Here is a 21,396-nt window from a genome sequence, read left to right as displayed (position 1 = left end):
CTGGGCCATTTCTATCCCTTCCTGATCATATTTTGTGCATTTGTGCAATCTTTAGACTGTGAATTACAGAAGACAGATGATTTACAGAGATGTACAGATGATTTACAGATGATATACAGAGCTTGTGTCTTCCTTAAAACTAGAATTCAGTTTGATAAAGCATCTTCTGCTCAAGGAAAACCTCCAGCAGAGCCTTTAGGGTCTGTGTCCTTGTCTGTTATTACAAATGTAGTAACTTTCCTCCTGGACTTTTTCTTGCCTTCTCTTCCAACACATCAGTTTTACCTTGGATGGTGTCACCAAGAACATTGATTGAGAGCAGCTTCTCACTGTAATTTTACCTAATTATACACTGTCTTTGGCTGCCATAAACTTTAATTAAAAGTACCGTGGTTTTATGTTTTTGCATCATTATGGTTTCATAACAATCTCATTCATCATGGAAGACTCTGCAGAGGCTTCTCCTGGAACCACACCACGATCACTGTGACATTCACCCCATCCCTGAAGTGAAGCCTCTGGGCTATGACATCACTCCAGCATTTTACAGAGGACACACCATGTGTCCAGAAAAGGACAGGATGGATTATTTTGATATGGAAAGGTAGAAAAGCAATCAGCAGTAAATCAGCTGAAGACCCTCCACACTGGTTTTTTGTTGCCTTTAGGCTAAGCTCTAGAACATAACTATGTCTGTGTCTTCTGTAAAGGACTGTTTCCTTGGAGAGGAGGTGGTTGGATCCACCTGATCTCCATCTTCAGGGTTGGCATGGCCAACCTGTAAATAACTCATTTACTTCCAATACATGACCCCAGGTACCCTGACAACACAAATTAATTATACCTTGCAGATACCTCAAGAGGAATAAAATAGTTTTAAATTTCCTAGGCGAGAACCAAAAACCCAAGGACTCCCTAACTCCCTGAGGTGAATCAGTGGCAGAACAAGATCAGAACCTGGAAGTATCAAACCTGGGCCCTGCCTGTTATCCACAAGGCTACTCTTTCTTCTGCTGTATTTGTCTTTAAACCACGGCGCCCTTATTCTGACAAAAATTAGCAGTAAACTAATGTCCAAGCACCTATGGATGCAGGAACTCTAGCATTGCTCACCAGTAATACATGAGATGCACAAAAAGGAAAAATATCCTGGCTCTGTTCCCAGTTTCTCTACTGTCACTACAAATAACCACACTTAAAAGAGAGGATGTCTTTGATCATTACATTTTCTGCAACCAGAGAAACATTAGTGGAACTGAAGGGGATTATTTTTAAGAAATATGCACATACCTTTGATAGCAAAAACTCCGTGACAGAAGTCCTTAAAATTGATTCTTCCCAAATCATTTGGGTCCAAGTACTTTGCCAGTTTTTCCACCTAAAATAAAAGATGATAAAATACGTGTTGAGATTGGTGTATCATCTGTTGCTCTAATACAGTCTGTATCTTCCACAGAGGACTACAAGAATACCCACACTGTTCACTTGAACCAGCCAATAAATGGTTCTGCAAGGAGAAATCACGTCTTGTATGACACTGGTGTTGAGTAAAGCATGTGCTCTGACCAAAACAGCTGGGACACATCAATCCTGTCCTATGGGGATCTCAGAAGCTTAATAAGGGGTGAATCTGTGACTTATCCTCTCACTATAGAGCAGGGTGCTAGCAGAATCTCCTTCTCTGGGAGCTCCTGCCATGCATTCAGCTCAGAGGAACTTAAAACCTTAGTGATTCTCCACCCCTCTTGTCACAAGTTCTCAGGGAAGGAGAAAGGACAGACAAAGATGTGCGCAGCCCATAGCAGTCTCATTCCCTGAATAATCTAGATTATAGGAGAGAAAACTCATTGGGTACTTGGAATGAAAACAAACTTTATTGACACAGCAGAGAATATAATTTTTGTACAGGAAAATTAACAGTATGAAAATATGTTCATGTGACGAGACACAAAATGGTTGTGTCCAGTACACTGTGCAAAAAAGCAACACACTCCTTATAATCTCAGCTTCCCAGTTTAGCCTTTCTGATCACTATTCACCAATAGAATGAAATTATGCTGAATTTAAACACAGCCACCAAATTAGCACCTACCACAAAAACGGTCTGGCAGATTTTTCAGGAGAGTTTTGGGATAGAGGAAGAAAAGCAGCCTAGACTGGCTCTTGTACTGTATTAGAAAAAAAGAAATGGAGGAACAAGTAGCTGAAGAAGAATAAGGTAAGAGGCAGAACAATCCAGGGAGTTGAGCGCACACCTGGACACACAGCTGGCTGTTCTTTCTTACAACCATGCTGCTGGAGCTTGTTACATCCCTTGTGTTCCTGTGCCTTTGCCTGTAGCCCCTTGCAGGGACCCTCACTAGGGCAGAGACAGCCTCTTGCTGCTCATAAGAGCTCACACAACCCTGCCCTTCCTGGGCCCTCCAGACACCCAGGAGTATGAAGAAGCTGAGTGCAGGGACAGCAGGCGTGGATGATGCCACAGAATCCTGCTGCAGCACAATCTGTGTGAGCTCAGATATGTCAGTCTGAGCAGCAACAAAAGCCCAGCTGGAAAGACGCAGCAAATGAATCCAGATGACCCAATTTCTCAATTTTCTGGTGTGTTTTTTTCCCACGTGCTTGCAAAAGCCCAGCAGTTTCCCAAAGCCCTGCAGATAATGCACTAATGTGTGCGCATGACACTTCTTCCGACAAGCACTTCTCAGTGCCTATAAATTCCCTCTGTACCAATAACTGCTATGATAAGCCAGAGGGCTCATTTAGAACAAGCAGATCTGGATGAAAAAAATGACAAAATTTTTACTCATATGCAAAATTCTGTGTTGAATGAGAAAGGCACAGTTTGATCTTTAAATTGAATCCTTTCCCCTCTCCTTTTCTTAGGGAAAATAAAAAATCACCTCATGTGGGTAGGGCAAGTAAGGAGCTATATGATGAGTTCAAAGCCCATGACAAGTTAGACATTTTCTTAAAATTTTCATATTGCAGAAGGCTTTCACAGCTCCAGTCCTGCCAGCTGGGCAGTGGAGTCCAGATGTCAACTATGGTGTGACTCATGATCAAATTCCCACCCTGGCATCACAAGAAATTACTGTAACCCCACTAATTTAGAGCAGCAGAACACACACCTGTGTTTCCAAAATAAAAGCCACTTCAACAGAAACCACAGTGTGTAGTCAATGCACACCAGACTAGCTGAAAATCCTGACTGAAACCAATTAAGTAGAGACATGCTTGATACGGAAAATCCAGGTCAGCGTTATCCCTGTCACCTTCATGAACAACAACTGTGTTGTAGGTTATAATGCACAGATTCCTGCAGCCAGCTGCGAAGCCTCTAGTCTATTTAATATTGTGCTATAACACAGTGGTGTCACTGGGTGTTCACAGTGAATCTGGCACTTTAAGTTTATTTCTCAAAGTTGATCCAATGATTTTAGTCTACCAGTTGCTCAGACATATAAAATTACACTTTTGAAATCAAATTAAATGAGATGTTCTGTGTCTGGGAGTGTGTATTATGAAGGAAGAGTTCACATTTAGGTCTAAGCAATGTCTTAACAGTAAATGAAATTATCACCTGAGCAAAGTGCTTCAGTGTCCAGTTTCCCCTAAATCTAATTTGCAGGTTTTCAATTGGAAATTACAACACAAATAACTGACATCAGTGCAGGAGACAATGAAGAATTTACAGAACAGCCTGATGGAATTAATGCCATCAGTGCTCACATCTTCAGCCAGGAATAAACACAGCTCCCAGCACAGGTCAGGGGATAAAAGAATTTCAATCAACAGGGCCTCCATTTGCATGGATACTTGTATAGGGTTTGTGAAGTAATATAAACACGTATTTGGTACATAAATCCTTGCATATTTGCACATAGTTTTCAAGAGCCTGCAGTGCACTTGACCATGCATTTTTACCAGTAGCTTTCTGGAATAAGGCAAGAAGCTCTTCCTAGTTAATTCCAGACTGAAGGCATTGCTTTAAGTTAAATTTCAATCTGTGGCCAAATAAACTACAGCTATCTCTAAATCTTGTCTGGTGTCCACACTATATAAACCAGCCTTCTGCTTCACTTTGTAAAGAAATAAAGTCCTCTCCTCCTTCTCAGAAAGGGCTGGCTACCCACAATGAATCAAAAGTTGTTCTATTTCCTCATTGCCTGAGGAAACTTATGGATTTGTCAGTTTACCTGGCAGGCTGGGTGACACTGAAACCTTTTGCAGTAAACAAACCCCTAGGACTTGGGGAGTCCACAGCCTCTGACATGGATGAGGGAACAGCAGCTCTGTCCTGATAATGGAATGGGCAGCACAGCCCAGTTCTGCACACATGGGACGTGCAGGATGTGCCAGTCCTGGGCACACTCAGACTCCTGTGCCCCACATCTCTGGGCTGTGCTGGCCTCTGCTCATCCCCTGGCAAGGGACACAGGACCACAAAACCAACTGCTGCCAAAATTCAGTGTGAAATGAGTGTGTGATTGTTGTGATACCTACAGGCAGCACAGGGAGAGCCGTGTGCTCCAGAGTTTAACATCAGAAGCCATCACAATGAGTGATGTGTTTTGGGCTGGGAACAGACACTCTTCTCTGCACAGAGCAGTCCCCCACCACGTGGGATAGACAGCACAAATGAGGATTGCAAACTAGTTTTTCAGTGTAGGAAGTGAACAAGGTCAGAAAAAAATGATCTGCAGGCTCAATAATCCAGCTGGTTCTTTTGGCAGCAGCAAGGGTGTCTTTAATGAACCCTTCAGTAGGCGTCCAATACTCAGAGACAAGACATAAATCTCAGAGAGAAGAAATAAATAATTTTTCTTTGGGAAACAACTGGAGAAAACCAAACCTCTATCCTATTGTTTAACTCACTTGGATGAATGAGTGATTACCTTTTCAATGCAAACATGTTTCTCCATTGTAATAACTCCTTACTTCAGCCGAGGTGTTTGCCTCCTGTCTCTTGGGTTTTCCAGCCATCCTGACTGCCCTGCAAAGGGGTGTTTGTCCCATGCTGCTTTCTGACACATAAGAGGAGGCTGGGAACACTTAGATTTATTGAAACTGATCTTTTCTTGCAAGTGAGTTCAAAACAGGGGCACCTGTACTGAATAGCCAAGGAATCCCCTCTGGACCTCTGGCCAGCTCTTGTACTGAAGCTGCCAAGACAGCATCAGTACTTTTTCCAGCAAAGATTTTCTGACTGGAACTGAATCCTGCTTCCATTTGCAGGCAAGAGGAAACTCAGACCTCTACTGACCTCACTTAATTTTCTTCAAAATGTAAGAGATTCTGTTAACACACACAAAAAAATAAATTTGTAAGACTTAGAAGTAACCGATTCAGAGGGATCCCACACCAGCTCTATCCACTGAAATCTTGCAGTGGGATCCAAATCACAGCCAGAAGATGCCATTGGAAATAAACAACTTGTCTCAGCAGTTTGCCTTCATACTGCGGGAGTCTGTGAGCACGTCTCACCCTGAAGTGCGAGCAGGGAACACCTGGGAGCTGTGACAAAGGCAACACAAGCACTTGCAGGAAAAGGTCAGGCTGTGCTGTGGCAGTGACATTTGGGCAGGAACTCCTGAGGCAGAAGCATTTGTGAGAAACCTCAAAAAACAGCAAAAGGAGATTAAACATGTAAATGCTGTAGGGTGGAATTAGAGAGCCTCCCACATGATTTATACAAGGAGCAGCACAACTGCACTTGCCCTGGTTTCTACAGACTGGCCTTTCCCACATTTGGAAAGGGTGTAAGTTTACAGCTGGACAGTTTGAAATGCTGCTCTGGCTGCAGGGCTGGGCAATGAGACCACTGGGTGTGTGAGACCCACCCTCATTCTTTTCCCTGGCCCCTGGGCTCAGGTGATCTTGGCATTGATGTGGTCCCACAGGTCAGAGCTCTTCAGTCAGAAGGGCTGTCTTTTGATGAGCTGGGATTTATAGATGGATGGGAAAGAAAGAGATTTCTTTGTGATATTGTGGCATTTCAGGGAAGCAACACAAGAGGGAAATTATTTTACATTACACTGGAGGAACCAGCACTCACACAGTTGTGGTACCCTGTCATATGAGATGCTGAAAACACAGACAGGTTGCAGAGAACTGACATACAATTAAAACACCTTATACAACCAAAAAAGAGAGTTTTCTTCTGTTTAATTTGGTAAAAGGGAGATCAAGTGATGATTTGTTATGAGGTATAAAGACCTCTGCAAGCAGGGAACTGCAGGTTCACAAACACTGTAGCAGAGGAAAGACATAAAGAAGCATTATTTGTAAAATAAAACTGAACAGATTCCAATTAAAAGGAAAGCACAATTGTTTTATCAGCACAATTGTTTACCCACCAGAACTATAAATCAGGAAGGATCTGGAACTATGAAAAGCAATTGGAGTCCCTCATCTGAGGCCTTTTGAGAAGGTGAGACACACCTGGAAGATTTACCTTGCCTAGAATAAGTGGGTTAAACTCTGAGCTGTCATCATCTCAAGATGTCACATGAGATGACCTGATGCTCTCCCTGAGCCTGACCCTACAGCACACAGAACCATGTTCCCAGTCACACATTTAAGGAGTGGAAGGCCAGCGTTTCGGAGTCACGAGTCCAACAAACTGCCTGCCCACTCAGTCCTTGCAGACTGTGCATAGTAAATAATTCATACCACTGCAAACAGCATCATGAATTTCCATCAGCTGCTGTCTGATCCCAAAGCATGCAGGGACATACATCATTGCTGGAAACAATGACTCTGAATTTGCTTTGAATTTGCTTTGAATTTTGATTTCAAGCATCAGTCATTGCCCTTTATCTGCAGGCTTCAAGACTGAAAGTTGGCTGCTCTGTGAGCTCTCTGTAAACAGAAAAGATTGTTTCAGTTTCTGCTTTGACTGTGCACACCCAATTTACCAGCTGGAAGGCAGATCTTGGGACTGTGTCCTAAATGACATAAGCAAATTTGTTGAGTAATCTTGGCCTCAACTTTGAGCAAATTCCTAAATCTGTCAAATCCATCATGTACTAATGGCTGCAAAGCAAAAAGTCTAATCAAATTAAAGGGAGTCCATTCATTTGTCTTCCCTGGGTTTAGCATCAACACATGGAGTTGCATCTTCTTCCAACTATGACCTGAGTCCATGGGGCCTTGGTCCAAGGGGAGAAAAATATCCACCAGCTATCCAGATGGAGGAAACATCCACTGTGTGGAGGATGTGAAATGTACCAGTGAATCACAAAGGCAGGGAAAGAAAGAGGTGACTCCAGAGGCACTGCAGGTGGCTGAGTGCATTCAGAGGAAAAAGGAAGCTTCTAGTGTTGATGTGTTATTAAAGCTCTGTGCAAGCATCACCTGGGCTCAGGTGGGTGACAGATGGTGAGTGCCGTGGAGCTGCTGGAGCGGGAGTGGTGGAGCACTGCGGATCTGCAGCACACACGGCAGGGCAGCTGCTGCCCTTCCCAAAGGCAGGGACACAGCTCCAATCTGCTGAGCTGGGCTGAGGAGCACTGCACAGAGGGACAAGGAGCAGAGGAGGGCAGAACTGCCTCGTTCTGCCTCACTCGAGGGAGGAAGGCAGGAGCTGTAGGATCCCAGGGCAGGAGGGTTTATCTTGACTGGGAGATCCCTGCTGCTGGGGAAGGACGTGGTATCCAGTGGCCATGGGGCTGTGGCAGAGTGGCAAGTCTTCCAGTAGCATGATGTTACCAGCAACTTATTTCATCTGCTTTGTTTTTCCCTTCTTTAAAATGGTGATGGCAATACTGCCACCACACTCAGAGTGCATCATAAAGACAGTGATGCTGAAGACAGCAATGAAACCTGCATGGAGCTGGTCCAGCTTGCTGGGTTTCTTACCCTGTCTCACTTGCCCACAGGCCGGTGTTTGTCATCTCTGAATACATCTCCTGGACTGGACATGGAACACCAGGCACACTGATGATCTGACAGAATCCACAGGTATTTCTAAACTGCTCTACTGCAATGAAATCTGCCCCCCTGGGCAGACACTTGTCATTTTGTTTTCAGCATTTTGTTATGTTAATAGCATTTTATTGTCTTCTGATGGTAAAGGACTGAGCCACACTGTAGTGCTGAGAGAACACATTAGGGACAGATTTGTTCAAAGCATTCTAATATGTAAATGAGCTATTAAGAGAACATAATACTCCATGAACCTCAGTGAATGTTTATGTATAACAGAAGTATAGGCAGTGTTAGGAAAATTGATGCTATGATTTCTATTCCACATTGAGAAATCACTTGCAGTCTTTAATACACGATGACACAAACCTAATTTGGGATAACAACAAATACAATTCTTACCGTATTACATGCCTCAATTTTCTAGGTATCATTCTTACAGAGAGTGTCTAACCACAGCTGAGATCCAAAAGTCATTACTCTTAAGAAACCCCTTTCTCTCACAACATATACCTTACTGCTTAACCTCTCTACTTACACAACAAAATATTTTACAGCCACAAAGAATCACCAATAAATCTTGAAACAGAGTGCATGTGAATAGCTCTGAATCTGACCTCACTTGAGAAAGGATCATCGCCTGGAATTAGGAAGTTTACAGAACTTCCTCAGAGTACATATCCCAAAAAGACAGTTCACAGATACAAAAACTACCTTCCCCTATTTTATCTTCAAGCCAGAAACCACCAAAATCCTGGTGAGCTTTTCCTCTGCCAATCTACACCTTTGGATGTACCAATTGTTTACACACACAACACCCCTAGAAGAGTAATTCACATTTATTTTGTCCCTCTTAATGCAACATAGCAGCTGACAGTGAGCAAGTGCCAGAATCATAAGACCAACCTCTCTCCAGTCTCCTCCACGATCTATGGATATGTGAGACCTGAGAATCTTTCATTTGGTTACTTAAACAGCTGACTTAAACAGGATTTCATTTCCCTCCTTCCCTCTGATGCTGTGTTGCAAAACAAGACATTTGGCTGGGCCCACCAATCTTACAACAGTCTATGGGGAATCCCACACAGTCTGGAATACCATGGGAACAGAGAGCAAGGCTAAAAATATGCCGAGCCATCTGTTCACTCTACAGTGATTTTTTTTTTTTTTGGTGTTGTTCTGGAAACAAAGGGTTAATGTGTTGAACTGTTTTCCTAAAACCACTGATTCACCATTCACTCGCTAAAATAAGCAGGGCTGCATTAACACCTTCTCCTCCGCAGCTAGCAGAATGGAAGCCAAGGCTGCCTGGGAAAACAAGGCTGTTAGCAAAAGCTGTGACAAGCTGAAACGAGGCTCAGCCCATTATCGTCCCCATTAGCATAAGTCAAATACAGCAGAAAATAGTCAGATCACAAGAGACACAGGAGGCAATTGGTCATGTGGGTGCAGCATGTTTTCCTCTAAACAAGGAACAGGAAAATGTTTGCATAACATCAGACTTATCTACAAGTGCTGCACTGGTTTTCAGTGAAAATTTTCTTCCTCTCTGCAGCTTGTGGTGAGTGTGATGGTTCTCATCAGTACATATAGGGAATTTCCACAGAATTATGTTTTTCATGGCTCTCAGCTGGGAGACATCAGACAAACAGGATCTACTCTCAGAATAATGATCATGTTTTGTAGTAAAACTGGGGAGAGAGCTGGGGCCCACAGTGCCAGAAAACACTTTCTTGGTGCCTTCCTTGCTGACACAACTGCATTTTAATTGAGGTGTTACGGTTTACTAAGAACAAATAAAATACCGAAGGCCAGCAGGAAGGAGCAGGAGAGGGTGTGGGGACCAGGGCAGGTCAGGTAGGTTGGTTCAGCAGCAGCTCAGACATCAGGGAGTCCCCAGGGATACACCAGTGAAAATACAGCGCTCAGAGCTAAACAGGAGCTTCAGAAAATTCCCCAAACAAGAGCAGAAAGCTGGTGCTGAAATCCAGGCAGCGGCTCCAGACTGCACGGCAGACACAAAACCAGAACAAGGCACTTTTGTGCCAGCCGTACGATGGCACTTCACTTGCTCATCTCTGATTCACAGGTCAGAAAACACGGCTAAGTGCAACAGCACACACAAGATAATGTATTTTTTACAGTTTTGTTAGCAAATCCTCACAGACTGGATTTCTAGCCTCAAAGTTACACAGCAAGTGTTACTCTTAAGACAACCACTTCTCTTGACTGTGCGCTTTATTGTTATATTCTCTCCTTAACACACAAAGCTAACCCAGCAATATGCAACCAGCACACAGCGCTGTGCTTCACACACAACATCTACATTCAGAAAGAATTTAGATTTTGGTCTGAGAGCCAGCCAGAGGCCTGCCCAGAGCAGCACAATTTGGGCATCCTCAGGTCTCTCAGCCTGGTCTCCTGAAATCAGTTTTGAACCCAGGTATTAAAAGGGGATGTGGTTGGCTTTCGGCATGCTCACAGATATAGAGTGTGAAATGTAGGCTTTGAGATTTGATCTCAAATGAAAAAGCCTGAGCAGCAGTCCTGAAATTAAACTGAATGGAAGAAATTTCATGGCAAATTAATGCTTTGACACAAATCCTGGGAGGAATGAGTATGGGATGAATCCAGCTCAGGGAGATACACATTAGTTAAGATGACAAACATCAGGCAGAAAGGTATGATTAAAGGAACAATATTCCACTTAGCTGAAGGGAGAGATCTTAACCTTTAGAAAAGTGTGGCTGGGAGATAATGTCCTTCCCCGAGGACCAGGGAAGGAAATGAGCAGTAAGTGCCACTCATTACGGTGGGATAATTACCAAGTCTGGAACAGGGTGACAGGTTTGAACAGCAGCTGACTCCTCTGACGTTAGGAAAAGGCAAGCAGGGATAAACAGGCTGTGACAGCAGGGGATGAGCATTAGTCGGGACTGTCAGTGCTGAGATGGGGGAGCAGGAAACCCCCCAACCAACAGCAAAACTACCCGGGGCTGAGGGAAGGAGGGAGCCCTTCTGCTCAGCTCGCACAAGCAGCCAGATTCCCGACCAGAGCACTCACGCCGTGTTAATATTTCCTAATTCCCCCAGTGCCTTGCTGCAGCTGCCAGCTCCAGGCAATGCGACAGCCCAGAACCCCCCTCAGACCTCACGTTCCCATATCCTGAGCAATCCCCCCATGGAGAAACGTGTCATTCAAACTGCAGTGCAGGAAACTTTGTATAAAAATCACAGGTAAAAATCCGCGTTGCTATTTGATCTTCACCAGGGGAAAGGCATTAGAAGGAATGATAATCAGCCAGCATTTTTGTGTAGAAAGGAACAGAAATACAAAGCCTGAATGCATAGGAAATGAATGCTCTATGCAGCCTTAGAAGCTGTACAAGGGTGCCTCATGCTACAGGACTGCCTGCACTGTGCATCCTCATTAGCCATCACAGCCTGGTCAACATTAGCACTTCTAAATGGTTACAAGGCTGAATGGTAGAAAGATCCAAAATGCAATACAAGAAAACCCAAAAAGAGATGAAGGTGCACAGCCACGATAGGATTGTACTTTTGTGTTTTAGCAGTGTCCCCAAGGAATCTGCTATCAATTAGTCCTTGGTATTGTAAGAAGCTCAGTGAGGGAGTGAGGGAAAGCATTCTCAGCTCCCTGTTCCCTGTATTGGAAAGATAGTATCTGACACAAAGGTGTTTTTCTCCACTGATGTGATTTCACCTTCTCTTCTTATCCAGAAACAAATGGACTGCAAAGTGTGCTGGGCCTGGGGACTAAGTAGGAAAAGGCAGATTTTGAAAAAGAGATTTGGGTAATGATGTGGTGACTTCCATCAGCTGGAAAAATCACATCTCTCAGGCTCAGGTAAGCAGGTCACTGTTCCCAGTCCAGCTGTCACTCAGGATAATGGTCACTTGAGAGGCATTTCTAGCCACCTGTGTGGGGCTGGACTGTTCATGCCTGTATGCACAGCATGGAGGTCCACAGGGCTGTTCCTGTTCTGTGAAATTGCTTCATTCTAAAGCCTTTTAAGAAGTTACTGTTTTGATCTTGCTCATTTCTACAGCTGCCTTTTCCAACTGCCTTTTAGTAGGGATGTAGCTTGCCTTTTCTGTCAACATGTGTATATTTACATAGTAAATCCCAGCGGTATATGCTGATTTATTTTGATATCTGTTGATGCTTTGTGTATCAGTATGTGAATTAATTTTTTCCCACATTAAAATCAAACCAAACAGCCTGACCAAAAAAAAAAAGTCATTTTGATTTTTCCAGCAAATATAAGTCCCCTGTAGTTATTATGACAACATGTCACCACAGGGTCACAGACAGTGAAAATGACTTGCTTGGAAAGCAAAACCAACCAACCCTTTCAGTGTAAAAGCAAACAGGCACTGTTTAAGGGAATCAGGAGAGCTTCTCTTAGATGGACCCTAGAAATAAGGTAAGAAATGGTCACTATTATTATCACAAATTATTATCTCTGGTGTAGAACATCCTCTACAAACGCCAATCAGATTATGTGCAGTTCTGCTTTGGAGCATCTACACAAGAGGTGAGCGGATTGGTTTATCCTTCCCATTGTACCTCACCCCAATTCCAGGTACAACATACAGAGTAAAACACTACTTCTAAACTAGCTGTGTCCCTTTAAGAGTCAGACCCCAGTCTTGTCTTTTCAGTGCACAGGTTCCTCTTCAGTTATCAGTTTAAACACCCTTGACAATTTATTGATCACCTGTGAAATCCCTAAACTGGTAAAACCTGATTACTCTGTGTTTGCCAGACCTTCCACAGTGCAACTTTTCTCACTCCAAGCTTCTGCTGCTGCTGCCTTCTCCCAGCCTGCCAAAGCTGTGCTTGCATCTATTTTCCTCCAACATAAAGATGCCTTGTAGGAGTTACAATCAAGAGGTGAGAGAATGCAGAAATCACAATAGATTTATACTACAAGGCCCTCACCCAGCTGCATTTCGCTGCAGTGCTGGAACAGAGAAGCCAGTTAACTGCTAATAGCCGAACATGTACAACCTCCAAAAAACCACAGGTTTTTGTGCTTTTCCAGTCTCTGCTGTGTGTTCCTTCTCAGAACATACCCAGTACAGTAACAAGGAAGTAATTTACCCCTCAGTGATAAAGCTCAGCAAAGCTCTGTAGCAGAGACACAGGTATGAAACATGGGGTGGAATGCTGAGAGCCTGAATTAACAAAAGGAGCCTTCTGAGAGTACCTTTCATTGGACCAGTTCAGAAGAGGAATTCTCATTGGTGGTTTCCTCACCACAGACTAAAGCAGTTTCATGGTTTGTAACCATCTTCAGTTGAACAGACATTTTTACATCTGTCTCTCTGCCACTGCTGACTGTGGTTTCATGGAGAGCTCCCCACAGCGAGGGCTGATGGACTGAGTCTGCACAATGTGTTCCTGGACCAGGTGCCTTTTTGTTCATGTTTTCTTAAAGTCTCTCTATGAAGAGTCTGCCTGAAGAAGGAGGTGAACCTCAGGGCTGCAGCTTGGTCAGTGCAGAGGTGGAAATGCTGAAGGAAAAATGAGCTGGTGCCAAACAAAATGCAGATGCCTTAGCAGCAGCAGAGAGATGCTCCAACCCCACTGCAAACCTCACCCTGTTCACCCTGAAGAGCCAGCAGCTCCCCTATCTCTTAATCGTCCTGGTTTGGACAGGATCCATGCAGTTCCTGTAAGATTAGGAATAACAGCCTCATGGGCAAGGTGTACAGCTATTATAGAGATGGGCACCCTGCCAACACCGACTCTGGGATGGACCAGAGACAAACACAAAGTCCTGAATGGATGGCACCATGTCCCCCTCAGCTGGACAGCTCTCTGCAGGTCCTTGTGTGACTGCAGTGGGCTGGAGCTGCACAGCCTGCCAAGGATGGAGAAGGTGGAAGTGGTCCTGGAGATGCTTCATGGTGCTCTGGGAGCCATCTGGATGAATGTGACCTGGAACAGGGCAATTGCCATTCAAGTACACACACCTAAGCTGAGTCACAGTGAAATGCTACACCTGATGACAGCTCGTCCTTGCTGTTCCTTCCAGGTGTGCACTCACATTTCTCACAAATAAAGGTCGATGCATTTTTATTAAATGACCAAATGCTGCCAGACAGAGAAGCAATGAGGTGGGTATCGAGGTACTGAGGCAGCCAAAGAACCATCACATCATCAAAAGTTCACAGGAGCTGGAATATAGCATGGACATACGAAAAGAAGCAAAAATCTTATGTGGTGTTATATAAAAACCATTAGAAACACCAAGCCTGGCTGGTTTGAACCTACTTGGCCTCTGCTCTCATCTACTGCAACACAGCTCCACAACTGACATGCAGAGATGGAGAGATTCTAAAAACAGAATAAAAATAAGCAATGCAGGAAGAGGGACAGAAGCATGAGGAGGAAAATGCTTCTTTGGCCTGGCTGACAGACTGGGCAGCAGCTCCCAGTGCCCAAGGAACACCTGGTTCCAGTCCTGCTCTGTGAACAGCCCTGAACTCCCCAATTTCATGATGGCAGACCATTTTTGGAATCTAAACATAGCCCAAATACATACATAAGACAGGCAAGAAGGGAGTTTTAAAGTCTGAGGACAAGCCAGAATTTGTCAAATTCTCAAATCAGCCAAAAGAGAGCTCTGACATAAGACAAAATTTAGTTGTCAGTGAACTGATGTAGGACATCACCCTAATGCTAAGTCAAACACACAGAGCTCTAATTCAGTAACAGGGATCTAATCCTTAGCTTGAGCTCTCTTATATGAGCTGTAAAACTGGAACAACTAAAAAACCCCAAAAAATCCTCTGTCTTCCCAGAACAGAGCACCAAGCCAATCCAAAATCATGTTCTTGTATGTAAGGTTTCCTCCCTCCTCTGCTGGACTACTCCAGGGCTCAGATTTGAGTCACAGTATCCTGTCACAAGTTTATGGCAAGCTGGGAGAAATACTGCTCTTCCCCACTTCTCAGTCCCATTCTCTTTTGACTACAACATTTTCCAGTTCTTGCACAAGTGGTGCTGCATAACTGGTACTGGGAAAAGTAGTGCAAGTGCTGTAATTGTTTATGCAGGTTAATGTGGCAGCACATACAGCCCATTTCATTCAGTCACAGAGCTAAACTTATACAGTACCTGAGAACAATTTGCAAGCAGACATAACACCCAGATTTCATCTAGCACTTTCAACAACTTTTATTTTATCACTGACATTGACTTCAGGTTACTGCTAAGAGATGGGCAGATATGGTGAGAGCTGGAGATTAGGCATGAGATCCCACTAAAGCTGGCACAGATGTGTTGCATCCCAAATTCTGCCCTTGCAAACTGAAAATGTGTCCTGATAGAGCTAAAACCAGACAGAGAAGTCTGCCTAGATGTGTAGATCTTCCCCAGCCACCTACTAGAGTAAAACCTGAAACAGAACAGCAACACGCCCAACACTGTGCAATTGTACCAGCTGTAAGATTTAAGATTGGCTGGAGGTGATAAGAGCAAGCAACAAGAACAAATTTTACTTCCTTCCCTATAATCAAAGCTTTTCTCACATTCCTTGTGCTGCTTTCCCCTAGTAAAAGTAACAGAGGACAGACATCCTGTAGTTCTCATATAATTATCAGTTGTCAGCTCATCTGAAAGACACCCAGAAAGGCTCCTGCTGCGTCAGAGGTACAATTAACTTGTTCTTCTCTAGCAAGCACTGCATGAGTGAGAGGGCTTGGAGGCTCTTCTTTCTCCCAGCAAATACATGACAGAACTGTGCTCTCAGTTCAAGCCTGGGAATGGCTGAACTGTTTTTACCTCAGTATTAGTCTCAGTCCTTCACTGCACTGTCATTGATTTGTATGGAAAATCAGTTGTTATCCTACAGCCTCAGACTGTGGTCAGTGCTGCAGCTCTGTCCTGCTCTGTGGATGGCATTTGCACACACTTCAGCCCAAGCCTTGCAGAGTAAACTGCTTTTCCCATATCCAATGTGTGCATGGGCCACTCAGACTCACAGGTCTGCTGTGCTCCATTCAGAACAACAAACACATTCAAGCACACAGAGAGTGGAATCCTGCAGTCAGACATGCTGGAATTACAAAATTTGGTTAAACTTCACCACAGCATACAATGAACATAATTTGGCTTATTTCATATAACAAACACCATCTCTGCTGCAGCTGATCAGATTTGTGCTGTCATTTCATACGCTCCTGAAAAGTCCCCTTGGGCTTAGATATTACTTAGTGCTCTCCAGAGTATCACACTGCATGGCAGATTAATGCTCCACATTTATCCAAAACATTAGACCAACATCCACAGGTAGTGTCTGGACTGCCCAGTGCAAGCCCTGAATATGAGCTCAGCACTGGATTTTGTCCTTTACAGCTTTTGGAATTAAGAGAGGGAAGCAGAGGCACAGGATATTGCAAACTCATGGCCTGTTTAAAGCAAGTAATGAGGGGTGCAGTGTAAGAAACCAAGGAGAATGGAATATTCAGAGGGTCATGTGGCAGCAATAAAACATCACATTCTGCATTACTATTGAACAGAACACTTTATCAGATACTCTCAGTAAACTGCACCACCTGTCCACCCCAGAAATAAGCTTTCACACACCAATTGCTGAGCAGAGAGGTATCTGCAGCCAGTGCCAAAACCACCATACATCAACTGCTCCTGGTCTTCAAAAGGTCAAGATTTACACACTAGACAATGTCAAGGTAAAGCATTAATTAAATAAAAGTGTAAGTCTCTGAAAATTCTGCTTGGCATTTTTAACTTCATAAAGATAATGGAATAAACTCAGGACCTGCCAAAAGAAGAAAGGAAACATGCCAAAGACATCAGCATCCAGCACACAGCCAGTGAGCTCAAATTCCAACAGCAGAAAAAATGCAGCAGCAAATCCTGTACAAATAACTCACCAATAAAGATTTGGAATGAGGGAAAACACTTTAAGGATGAGCTGCTGAAGTCAAGCACAAGCAGGGATCAGTGACACTGAAATCATGGAACTAATCTAAAGTATTTACTCTCAGGAGTGGAAAAATATTACAAATAGAGCTTTGAAAGTGCTGTATATTTCTAAAGCACTGGATTGCTGATGCAGTCTGAATACTGAGCGAGCAAGGGCAGACCACACCTGCACTGTCCCTTATCCAGATGTTTTGCTCCTGCTCGTCCACCAGAAGAGCTGATCCCAGCAGCACTCTCACTCTCCACTGCAATGCTGAGAAGCAGTCTGTGATACTCAAGTCTAGAAGCTTGTGGGCAGCCAGGGAGCTGCAATGTGCATGGAAAAGGTCTGTCAGAAGTGATGCTAGAATGGGAGTTCATCAGCCTCCCACCCCTGGCAGGGGGCCCAAACCCCATGGTTAGCAGCAAAGGGTGGGGATCACAAACAATGGCAGGAACCACTCTGACCATACCTAAGAAGAAATTCCCTGGAGCTGCTATTTTTGTGTGCATCCAGAAAAGCAAGAGTGGGAGTGAAGTAAAGCTCCCAGTTAGGGAGGAGGTAGGCCAGGATGTGACCACAACAACAGGGATCACTGCAGGTCTCCAAAGGATGACTGACACAGACACAGCTTTCCCCTGTGCAGGGCTGTGGGGCTGGGACCAGATGCTTAAGGGCTCCTGCACAGCACAGCTGGGCTGGCATCCACCCCTTTGACAGCATCCTATGTACAAAAAGAAGGAAAATCCTGGTCAGGCAGAGAGATTGGGCAGTTTTTCTACAACAGCTGTTCGTACCACATCTCTAAGAAGCAAGACAAAGAGACCTGTAAATATTTAAAACAGCATTTATTAATCACTCCCTTGTTTCTTCTGTATAAATGCTACTTAACTGCTTTGGGAATAGGCCTCCTGAGTTTTAAGTATAAACTGCTTTTTCTGTAAGAGAACCATTACAGGTATGATTCCATCAATCAGCATTTTATTCATGCTCAGTTACACCAGTGCCGAAGTAATGGAGAACAGAGTAAGGCCCTTGAATTATCCTTCAATCTGAAGGAATAAAATTCCTAAAGAGAATTCACTCATCTATTAACAGGAAAGGAGAAATTCTTATTTTTTTCTAGGTGGTTTTCCATGAGGTCACTAAAGCCTCTGTTTTCTTAAGTTCGTGTTCCAGTGTTTTTAAGAGTGACAGAGGACAGACAGGTTCTCCCTCTTGTTATCTCTTTCATGCCAGTAAAAAACAGTTTGAGGCTTCCGGGGATTCCAGCAGCAAAGACTAAAGATAAGTCTAAGATGAAACACCTTTTTTTTTTTGTTTGAAAAGATCAATCTTACCACAAGAACAAAGACATGGAAAACATTTAAACAAGTGCTCTGCTTGCACTGAAAACTTTTAATTCAAAGGTCCAGGTTTGGCTAAGCCCAGTTCAGACAGAATTATGAATCTTGCATACAATCAGAACTGTACCTTCCTTCACTGCCACAGAAACAGCAACCCTGTCTGTAAAAATGCAGACTTGAGCTAGGTGTAAGTTTTTGTCCTTCCTGAGCAAGAAATTAGGAGGAGATCTGTCTTTAAGCAGTCAGTAGAGGTTCCAGATCCCAGCTGTCACTGGTAAGAAAAAGTAAACACTGCAGAAGGATATGTACAGTAAGTGCAGTGATCACAGCCACTGCTCATTAGTCTTTTGCATTTAGCAATGCAGAGAAATCTGCTGATACCCTTTGAAACTATTTCCATCCTTCTCCCTTCTGCACTGACTACAGCTCATCCATTAACATTTCTGCTGAGTGCCCTTTAGTTGATTTGAAAGTGCCAGGACTGATTGTTTGCTGAGTCTGTCCTATATTTTAAAATCCAAGCACGATTTAAACATACTGAACAGGCACCAGGAAAGGTACCTTATTCTCTTCCACTCTGTCCCAATGATTCTGACACTTATTAATTTTCCTTGCATCTATTTTTAGCTCTGTCCTAACCACCATGGTCCTTGGTAAAGGATGCTCTTCTAGATACATTGCTGATCCTCTTCCCCTCATCTTTGAGGTACCTGTGACAAATAGATTAAGCTTTGCTCTGGCCATCCTCTGTAGACACAGGGAACTCCCCTACACTCAGAGGAGCTCCACAAAGACTGGCAGATGACCACAGCATCTTTCTCTAATTTTACAGATTGTTTTCCAGGCAGTTGGTCAAGCTCTGGTCATGAACACTCACAACAGAGAGTGAAATGGAAAAGCAACTTAAGCCCACTTCATCAATGGACATTCAGTCTTTTTACACCAGGAGAAAGTGAGATGCCACATTTCAGGTGATAGCTTCTGACAATGCCCCATCTTTGATTTAGGAAGAAGATGGGATGGGGAAAATTCATATAGGAAAAGGCCATTTACAGACAACAAGAGTCCTGAGAGTTATGAGTAATTTGGCCAATTTCCTGACAGATACAGAGATGACACTTTCACATGATGTCTGCTGTGCTGACTAATGCACCAAACTGTCACAATGTGTTGACAGACCTTCCCTAGTGATCAGGAACCCGATTATTTTATTGTTAATCCTCCTACTGTAAATCAGCTTCATGGACTTGCATATGTAGTTTTGTTCCCAATGCACAGATTACCAAAAATGCAGACTGAACTACATAGGTGGTGCACACAATCTGTACACCTGGAGAATTTCCTGCATATCATTTCCTGTTTCTCAGTTATTCTGACTAACCTGATTGCCCTTCACTGCAAAGAGCAAGGCTCTCTGGAAATCAGGTAGTGTATTTGAAGCTCACCTTAGGTGTGATGTATTCCAGCACGTTTTCTGCACCTGGGTTATTTTAAAAGGTCAGATACAATTGCAAAGTATAAATGGAGGGTACTTATATGAAAAACCTTCTCTTTAGCATTTCATTTTGTGGCATGTGTATGTGAGCTTCCTCACTGCTGTGCCTCAGGTAGAGCTTAGAGAGCCTTAATACAGCAATAAAGCAGTTTAATCTTCCAAATAAAAAGATGTTTCTTATAATTCACTCTGGATTTTATTTAAATGTTTGAGTATTTTATGCCAAACAGAAGGAGTCAATGGCTTCAGTCATGGTGGCTAGCACTGGGCTGTTGGCAACTAGAGCCCCCAGTTCAATCAGAAATCACTGCAAAGGAACAGACAGTGTTTGCTTCTGGACCAAGTAGATGGTCAGAATATTTTGTGTTATCATCTAGTCTGACAGCATTATCTCAAAGGTTTGACTCAGACCTGTCTTGAAGATGCACTTTGGAACATCTTGATCAGCAAGCTTGTTTTCTTCCCAGCCTTGCTCTGCTATTCAGACTCCCACCTTGCAGGAATGCAGAGCAGTTTAGCCCCAGTTCAGCATAGCCACAAAACTGAACTGCTAGTTCAGAATTCTGCAGGTTCAAACCCTCTGTCTGTCAAAAAAACTTCCATTTTCTTTTTGCCAGACTTATGCCCTTGGAGCTGTCTCTCAAACCCGTGGGCCTCACCTCATTGGGAATATTATGCTATAGCTTGGGAGGACTGATTCAATAATATCCTGGCATTCCACTCAAATATCTTAAACATTTTATACCTACTCTTAGTAGCTTCTTCCACTGCTTAGCTCTTAGAGATAACAGAATCAAACAATAAATTAACCTCTCTATTAAAGAAAATCTATAGTAGTGAATAGAAATGGCAGATTTCTACTATGCTTGTAAAAGTTAAGAATGAAATATATGTTTGCTGTAGAATTCTGTAGTATGGATAAAACCCTGGAAAACTGTCAGTTTTTACATCCCTCATGCTTTCAGATTAATTTCCAGTCAATCTGGTCAAAATGAATGCCATAAATCATACAGGACTTTTTGAGGGAGGGAAAATATTGTTTAAGGTCAACAAATCACAGCTATATGCATTCAGTTTGACCCTTTTACTCAACCCCACTCATGTTCAACAGAAGCTATCAATGCTTTTATCTTCACACACCCAGACCCTACTAACATCCCTGGGAGCACCCATCTTGCTGCTTGGCACAGCTGAGGCCTGGTTTTCCCTCTCCTTCATTGTCTTTGCCAATAGTATAAATTCTGTCACATTTCAGACTATCCATCAGTGCCTGGCTACACTCAGGCACAGGAGAAGCTGTGCAGGTTATACCAGACTTCCTTGCAACAACACTCTTTTTAAGATCTTTCTCTGCATTTCAGAAACCTAACACCTTTTATTTTGTTCTGTTTGGTTTCCTTAGAATTGATCTATTTTCAGCAGAAGTAAGGAAGCTTATCAAGCTTGTCAGCATCACAAACTCTGGAACCTCATGCTGTAATATCCATGGAACACCAGAAGGTCCTGGTTGCACATAAGGACCATAAGCTTAGGTAAGAAATGTGCTCCTCCTTTTTCCCCACTTCAGGAAGTGTTGATCATCCCCAGGGCTGCCTGTACACAGAGCTCCTGTGGCAGGTTAATACACACTACACCTAAACCAGACACATTCCAGATCAGCCCTGTC

At 43.5% G+C, this 21,396-nt stretch overlaps 1 protein-coding gene across 2 annotated transcripts in view; it reads right to left on the bottom strand.

The window, feature by feature from the left end:
• Positions 1–21,396, bottom strand: part of RAB11FIP4 (RAB11 family interacting protein 4) — a 111,755-nt gene that overhangs the window by 77,719 nt on the left and 12,640 nt on the right. For both annotated transcript variants that reach the window (XM_023938737.2, XM_023938738.2), the window contains exon 2: positions 1,291–1,378. In XM_023938737.2, the coding sequence (XP_023794505.1) occupies positions 1,291–1,378 (88 nt within the window). The remainder of the gene's footprint in view (positions 1–1,290; positions 1,379–21,396) is intronic.

Source organism: Cyanistes caeruleus, chromosome 19 (genome assembly GCF_971803275.1).
Source record: "Cyanistes caeruleus chromosome 19, bCyaCae1.hap1.1, whole genome shotgun sequence".
In the NCBI taxonomy this organism is placed as follows: domain Eukaryota; kingdom Metazoa; phylum Chordata; class Aves; order Passeriformes; family Paridae; genus Cyanistes; species Cyanistes caeruleus.
This window is presented reverse-complemented; position numbering and strand designations above follow the sequence as displayed.